General features: G+C 43.3%; 1 protein-coding gene across 3 annotated transcripts in view; it reads left to right on the top strand.

The window, feature by feature from the left end:
• Positions 1-797: 797 nt before the first annotated feature.
• Positions 798-8,751, top strand: part of LOC110522067 (probable palmitoyltransferase ZDHHC14) — a 50,630-nt gene continuing 42,676 nt past the window's right edge. For 2 of the 3 annotated variants that reach the window (XM_021600141.2, XM_021600139.2), the window contains exon 1: positions 798-1,923. In XM_021600141.2, coding sequence (XP_021455816.2) covers positions 1,679-1,923 — 245 coding nt within the window. In that variant the 5' untranslated portion in view covers positions 798-1,678. The remainder of the gene's footprint in view (positions 1,924-8,751) is intronic. The other variant, XM_021600140.2, reaches the window with a different exon arrangement.

Genomic DNA, 8,751 nt, shown 5'->3' with positions numbered 1-8,751 from the left:
TGGCATAATTTACAGATTCTGCCTGTTCAGGGACAGTGTTGATCTTTTTTAATTGGATCTGCATCTGTTCGCTTGCTTTGCATATATCTATGGCTTTAGACAGCGTAAGTTGTGGTTCGCACAGCATACTTGCTCTTACTCTGTTATCTTTACACCCAATCACAAGTCTGTCTCTGATCATTTTGTCTGTCATTGATTCTAAATAACATGAATCAGACAATTGACGCAGCCTCACAACATATTTTACCAGACGTCTCTGCTTGAGTTTGTTCACGTGTTAAAAATAAATATTTCATAAATCACATTACGACTGGGTTCAAAATGTATTTGTAAAACGTCAAGGATATTCTTTGAAGCATATGGCACTCTCTTAAGCAGTGTTGCCACTCGCACATGCAGGTCTTTTTTAATCAGGTCTTTTTAAAATGTTATCTAAGCCCGTAGTGATTTCATAATTCTCCCACTGATCACAGAAAAACTATTTGACTGAGAGACATTGCAGGCTCTTTGTCCTCGCTCAGCTGTCCCACTTGCGTTTATTTGACAGCGATTACATTGTCCACATACCGTATCCTATTTTCCATATTCATACCACTTCTAACACCATGTTATTATGTATATGGGAATAACTCATGTCAGAGAGTGTGGTAAAAATGCTAGCATAATCCTTTACTCAGGTATTATAAATTACAGGTCACACATCCTAATCAGATACTCATAATGCACCTGTTTATATATCCTAGATATGTGCCCCACTAGCGCCATCTCTGGGTTGGCATTATGCCCATTATCTTAACAACTATGTTACCTCTACCAGCGACAACTATTAACGTGTACTATGTTACCTCTACCAGCTGAGTCCAGGTTGGATTATTGATGTTTCTAAATGTTGAAACAGAGCTTCGGGATTGTAGTTTACATGGTCCCATCAGTAAAGGGTGTTTATAGCTGAGAACCTTTGTGATTTGCATAATGCCTTGTTTAATGCCTTGGGTTCTCGAGAGCAAGGGCACGACGTTATTGCGCTGGCGGCTTGCAAGAAAAGCCGTGCCACCACTTCTAGGAAATCTAATCGGCGCTATTCTGCAGTAAAATCCTCGTCTTTTATTTGTCGGACATTCTCGTTGGAGAATTGCATTTTCTACACTTTGAGTGGCATGTGAAAAGCATTCTTCTCTTTTTAAGGACACTCGAAGGACGTATTTATGACTGGGTTTCTTCTCGCTTCCTCTCCAGATTTTTGATTTTCATTGTGTTTACATAAGTCTGGCCACTTGACAGTAACATCGGTCGCCTAGGGTGGCTACAGGCAGTTAGTTTTTTTTTAACGCAATGGAAGTATTATTCAAACAATTGAGGCAATGATGTTTCTTTTCTCAGACAAAGTGGCATATCTGATCAAATTCAGGAGGATGCAAGGCCGAAGAGGAAACGTAATTTAAAAAGTAGGCTATGTTTTATTATTTGAATAAACGATCATCAGGATGTTTATTCTTCTTATCCCACTAACCGGAGTAGTGGAAATGTATTGTTCAGTAACGGAACTTTTCTTGCTCTGACAGCATTGCATCACCTCTGTGGCAAAGGAGTATCTCTGGAACAAGCACACATCTTTACCCCCCATTTATCAGCTGCCCCTTGATTCTTTGTATTGTTGTAAAAGGTGCACTGTTTACAGATGTATCTCGGACTTGATGAGCCCGTCCGGGAATGCCAGTATAATCAGATCTGCACGCGCAACTCGTTACCTATGGAGACCTTAGGGCACAAAAAGAAGAAGATTCCCAGAAGGAAGTGGCAAGTCTTTCCCGGTCGAAATAGATTCTACTGTAATGGAAGGGTCATGATGGCGAGGCAGACCGGGGTCTTCTACCTAACCCTAGTCCTGATCATGGTCACCAGCGGGCTTTTCTTCGCGTTCGAGTAAGTTTAAATTACACACTACAGTTGCTCATGCAAGACCTTAACGTAATTCACTGGTGATGCACTGAGCACATTTGTGAGCAAGGGGTGGGCTATGTAACCGCAGTCAATTTGTTTTTAATATATTATATTATATTCGGAGTTCATTCGTCAATAGCTCTCAGATGCAAGGTCCTAGGATGATGATAATTATATAACTATAATCAGATGATGGTAGAGAGCAAGGTACACCATTTCTTTTTACCGATGGTCGAACTCTTCCATTAACAGAGCCGAAAAGGAGGCGATATGCAATTTCTGGCGCTCAGGTGCTTTAGGGACCATCGTAAAAGTGCAATATCGGTTGCATTCCCATTCAAGAGGGTTAGCCCTATATCAACATTACACATTGCGTAGTGCCAAGTCGCTAAAGGGCCCAATATGTTTATTAGTTACCTCTAACTACTAAGGGTGCTATATTCTATCTATCTATCTACAAAGATACCAGGTGAAATGCAGATGTAAAGCCACATAATGTGAGGTCACTTACACACCCCCCCCCCCCCCCCCCCCCCCCCCCCCCATCCATGCTACATACATTACAATTCCAGTTCACCACCCTGATTTTCACCTGAACTTTTCCTGATATTTTCAATAGCTCACTGTCCATATGAGTTACAGATATACAGACAAGTATGCTGGGTTCCTAGATATCTTATCAAAGGTACACCTCACAATTGATTCTCCAAAAATGTTCGCCTAGTACATCTGTGGTTATTAATTAACGTACAGATCTCATTTTCAATAGCTTCCAGTCCAAATGACATACAGTGCCTTCGGGAAGTATTCAGACCCATTGACCTTTTCCACATTTTCTTATGTTACAGCCTTGATCTAAAATGGATAAAATAAAATAAAAATCTGCAGCAATCTACAAACTGACAAAGCAAAAACAAGTTTTTACATTTTTTTCAAATGTATTAAAAGTAAAAACAGAAATACCTTATTTACATACAGTACCAGTGAAAAGTTTGGACCCACCTACTAAGTTTCTTTATTTTTACTATTTTCTACATTGTAGAATAATAGTGAAAACATCAAAACTATGAAATAACACATGGAATCAATCATGTAGTAACCAAAAAAGTGTTAAACAAATCAAAATATATTTAAGATTTTAGATTCTTCAAAGTAGCCGCCCTTTGCCTTGATGACAGCTTTGCACACTCTTGGCATTCTCTCAACCAGATTCACCTGGAATGCTTTTCCAACAGTCTTGAGGGAGTTCCCACATATGCTGAGCACTTGTTGGCTGCTTTTCCTTCACCCAGCGGTCCAACTCATACCAAACCATCTCAATTGGATTGAGGTCGGGTGATTGTGGAGGCCATGTCATCTGATGCAGCACTCCATCACTCTCCTTCTTGGTAAAATAGCCCTTACACAGCCTGGAGGTGTGTTGGGTCATTGTCCTGTTGAAAAACAAATGATAGTACCACTAAGCGCAAACCAGATTGGATGGCGTATCGCTGCAGAATGCTGTGGTAGCCAAGCTGGTGAAGTGTGCGTTGAATTCTAAACAAATCACAGACAGTGTCACCAGCAAAGCACCCCCACACCATCACACCTCCTCCATGCTTCACGGTGGGAACCACACATGCGGAGATCATCCGTTTACCTGCTCTTTGTCTCACAAAGACACAGAGGTTGGAACCAACAATCTCAAATTTGGACTCATCAGACCAAAGGACAGATTTCCACCGGTCATAATGTCTATTGCTCGTGTTTCTTGGCCCAAGCAAGTCTCTTCTTCTCATTGGTGTCCTTTAGTAGTGTTATTTTTTTTGCAGCAGCAGCAATTCAACCATGGAGACTTTTTCACGCTGTCTCCTCTGAACAGTTGATGTTGAGATGTGTCTGTTACTTGAACTCTGAAGCATTTTTTGGGCTGCAATTTCTGAAGCTGGTAACTCTAATGAACTTATCCTCTAAAGCAGAGGTAACTCTTGGTCTTCCTTTCCTGTGGCGGTCTTCATGAGAGCCAGTTTCATCATAGCGCTTGATGTTTTTTTGCGACTGAACTTGAAGAAACTTTAAAAGTTCTTGAAATTTTCCTGGATTGACTGACCTTCATGTCTTAAAGTAATGATGGTCTGTAATTTCATTTTGCTTACTTGAGCTGTTCTTCCCATAATATCGACTTGGTATTTTACCAAATAGGGCTATCTTCTGTATACCACCCCTACATTGTCACAACACAACTGATTGGCTCAAACGCATTAAGAAAGAAAGAAATTACACAAATTAACTTTTAACAACTGTTAATTGAAATGTATTCCTGGTGATCACCACATGAAACTGGTTGAGAGAATGCCAAGAAAGCTGTCATCAAGTTAAAGGGTGGCTACTTTGAAGAATCTGAAATATAAAATATGTTTTGATTTGTTTAACACCTTTTTGGTTACTACATGATTCCATATGTGTTATTTCATAATTTTGATGTATTCACTATTATTCTACAATTTTGAAAATTGTAAAAATAAAGAAAAACCCTGGAATGAGTAGGTGTGTCCAAACTTTTGACTGGTACTGTACATATTCAGACCCGTTGCTATGAGACTCAAAATTGAGCACAGGTGCATCCTGTTTCCATTGATCATCCTTGAGATGTTTATACAACTTGATTGGAGTCCACCAGTGGTAATATCAATTGATTGGACAAAATTAGGAAAGGCACACACCTGTCTATATAAGTTCCCACAGTTGACAGTGCATGTCAGAGCAAAAACCAAGCCAGGATTGTGTCGAGGCACAGATCTGGGTAAGGGTACCAAAAAAATTCTGCTGCATTGAAGGTACCCAAGAACACAGGGGCCTCCATCATTCTTAAATGGAAGAAGTTTGTAACCATCAAGACTCCTCCTAGAGCCGGCCGGCCGGCCAACCAAACTGAGCAATCGGGGGAGGAGGGCCTGGATCACAGAGGTGACCAAGAACCCGGTGGTCACTCTGACAGAGCTCCAGAGTTCCTCTGTGGAGATGGGAGAACCTTCCAGAAGGACAAACATCTCTGCAGCACTCCACCAATCAGGCTTTTATTGTAGAGTGGCCAGACGGAAGCCACTCCTCAGTAAAAGGCACATGATAGCCCGCTTGGAGTTTGCCAAAAGGCACCTAAAGACTCTCAGATCATAAGAAACAAGATTTTCTGGTGTGATGAAACCAAGATTGAAGTCTTTGGACTGAATGCCAAGCGTCACGTCTGGAGGAAATCTGGCACCATCCCTACGGTGAAGCATGGTAGAGGCAGCATCATGCTGTGGGAATGTTTTTCAGCGACAGGGACTAGGAGACTAGTCAGGATCGAGGCAAAGATGAACGGAGCAAAGTACAGAGAGATCCTTGATGAACACCTGCTCCAGAGTGCTCAGAGTAGGACATTGGAAATGGAACTGGGAATATGGCTAATTGGAAATATGACTGGGAATATGGCTGAATACAGACAGTGTAGTTATTCCCTCCGCAAGGCAATCAAACAAGAATGTCGGTATAGGGACAAAGTGGAATGGCAATTCAACAGCTGAGACACAAGACATATGTGGTGACCAACGTCTTTCTTCCAGACAAACTAAACACCTTCTTTGCCCGCTTTGGGGATAACAGTGCCACCGCACAGCCCGCTACTAAGGACTGCGGGCCCCCCCCCCTCCTTCTCTGTGGCCGACGTGAGAAAAACATTTAAACGTATTAACCCTCGCAAGGCTGGGCCGGCATCCCATGCCACGTCCTCAGAGCGTGCGCAGACCAGCTGGCTGGTGTGTTTACGGACATATTCAATCTTTCCCTATCCCAGTCTTCTGTCCCCACATGCTTCATGATGGCCACCATTGTTCCCGTACCCAAGAAGGCAAAGGTAACGGAACTAAATTACTATTGCCCCATTGCACTCACTTTTGTCATCAGGAAGTGCTTTGAGAGACTAGTCAAGAATCATATCACCTCCACCTTACCTGCCACCCTAGACCCACTTCAATTTGCATACCACCCCAATAGGTCCTCAGACGATGCAATCGCCATCACACTGCACACTGCCCTATCCCATCTGGACAAGAGGAATACCTATGTAAGAATACTGTTTATTGACTACAGCTGAGCATTCAACACCATAGTACCCTGCAAGCTCATCATCAAGCTGGAGGCCCTGGGTCTCAACCCCAGCCTGTGTATCTGGGTCCTGGACTTCCTGACAGGCTGCCCCCAGGTGGTGAAGGTAGGAAACAACATCTCCACTTTGCTGATCCTCAACACTGGGGCCCCACAAGGGTGCGTGCTCAGCCCCCTCCTGTACTCCCTATTCACCCATGACTGCGTGGCCATGCATGCCTCCAATTCAGTCATCAAGTTTGCAGACGACACAACAGTAGTGGGCTTGAATACCAACAACAACGAGACAGCCTACAGGGAGGAGGTGAGGGCCCTCGGAGTGTGGTGTCAGGAAAACGACCTCTCACTCAACGTCAACAAAACAAAGGAGATGATCGTGGACTTCAGGAAACAGCTGAGGGAGCACCCCCCTATCCACATCGACGGGACAGCAGTGGAAAAGGAGGAACGTTTTAAGTTCCTTGGCGTACACATCACGGACAAACTGAAATGGTCCACCCACACAGACAGCGTGGTGAAGAAGGCGCAACAGCGCCTCTTCAACCACAGGAGGCTGAAGAAAAACACTCACAAACTTTTACAGATGCACAATTGAGAGCATCCTGTCGGTCTGTATCACCACCTGGTACGGAAACTGCATCACCCACAACCGCAAGGCTCTCCAGAGGGTGGTGTAGTCTGCACAACACATCTCCAGGGGGAAACTGCCTGCCCTCCAGGACACCTACACCACCCGATGTCACAGGAAGGCCAAAAAGATCATCAAGGACAACAACCACCCGAGCCACTGCCTGTTCACCCCGCTACCATCCAGAAGGCGAGGTCAGTACAGGCGCATCAAAGCTGGGACTGAGAGACTGAAAAACAACTTCTATCTCAAGGCCATCAGACTGTTAAACAGCCATCATTAACACAGAGAGGCTGCTTGCCTACATACAAACTTGAAATCATTAGCAACTTTAAAAAATTGATCACTAGTCATTTTAATAATGCCGCTTTAATAATGTTTACATATCTTGCATTTCTCATCTCATATGTATAAGCTGTATTTTATACCATCTATTGCATCTTTCCTATGCCGCTCGCTCATCGCTCATCCATATATTAATATGTACAGTTGAAATCGGAAGTTTACATACACTTAGGTTGGAATCATTAAAACTAGTTTTTCAACCACTCCACACATTTCTTGTTAACAAACTATAGTTTTGGCAAGTCGGTTAGGACATCTACTTTGTACATGACACAAGTAATCTTTCTAACAATTGTTTACAGACTAATAATTTCACTTATAATTCACTGTATCACAATTCCAGTGGGTCAGAAGTTTACATACAATAAGTTGACTGTACCTTTAAACAGCTTGGAAAATTCCCGAAAATGATGTCATGGCTTTAGAAGATTTAGAAGATGTGTACCTGTGGATGTATTTCAAGGCCTACCTTCAAACTCAGTGCCTTTTTGCTTGACATCATGGGAAAATCAAAAGAAATCAGCCAAGGCCTCAGAAAAAAAATTGTAGACATCCAGAAGTCTGGTTCATCCTTGGGAGCAATTTCCAAACACCTGAAGGTACCACGTTCATCTGTACAAACAATAGTATGCAAGTGCAAACACCATGGGACCATGCAGCCGTCATAATGCTTAGGAAGGAGACGCGTTCTGTCTCCTAGAGATGAATGTACTTTGGTGCCGAAAAGTGCAAATCAATCCCAGAACAAGAGCAAAGGACCTTGTGAAGATGCAGGAGGAAACGGGTACAAAGTATCTATATCCACAGTAAAACGAGTCTTATATCAACATAACCTGAAACGCCGCTCAGCAAGGAAGAAGGCACTGCTCCAAAACCACCACTAAAAAGCCAGACTACGGTTTGCAACTGTATATGGGGACAAAGATCGTACTTTCCTGAGAAATGTCCTCTGGTCTGATGAAACAAAAATAGGACTGTTTGGCCATAATGACCATCGTTATGTTTGGAGGAAAAAGGGGGAGGCTTGCAAGCTGAAGAACACCATCCCAACCGCGTAGCACGGGAGTGGCAGCATCATGTTGTGGGGGTGCTTTGCTGCAGGAGGGACTGGTGCACTTCACAAAATAGATGGCATATTGAGGGAGGAAAATTATGTGAATATATTGAGGCAACATCTCAAGGCATCCGTCAGGAAGTTGAAGCTTGGTTGCAAATGGGTCTTCCAAATGGACAATGACCCCAAGCATACTTCCAAAGGTGTGGCAAAATGGCTTAAGGACAACAAAGTCAAGGTATTGGAGTGGCCATCACAAAGCCCTGACCTCAATGCTATAGAAAATTTGTGGGAAGAACTGAAAAAACATGTGCGAACAAGGAGGCCTACAAACCTGACTCAGTTACACCAGCTCTATCATGAGGAATGGGACAAAATTCAGTGCCCGCTTGGAGTACATGTCCTGGTAATCCGTCTGGCCCTGCAACCTTGTGAATGTTGACCTGTTTAAAGGTCTTACTCACATCGGCTACAGAGAGCGTGATCACACAGTCGTCCGGAACAGCTGATGTTCTCATGCATGCTTCAGTGTTACTTGCCTCGAAGCAAGCATATAAGTTATTTAACTTGTTTGGTAGGCTCGTGTCACTGGGCAGCTCTCGCATGTGCTTCCTTTTGTAGTCTGAAATAGTTTGCGAGCCCTGCCACATCCGACGAG

This window comes from Oncorhynchus mykiss, chromosome 4, assembly GCF_013265735.2.
Source record: "Oncorhynchus mykiss isolate Arlee chromosome 4, USDA_OmykA_1.1, whole genome shotgun sequence".
NCBI lineage: Eukaryota > Metazoa > Chordata > Actinopteri > Salmoniformes > Salmonidae > Oncorhynchus > Oncorhynchus mykiss.
This window is presented reverse-complemented; position numbering and strand designations above follow the sequence as displayed.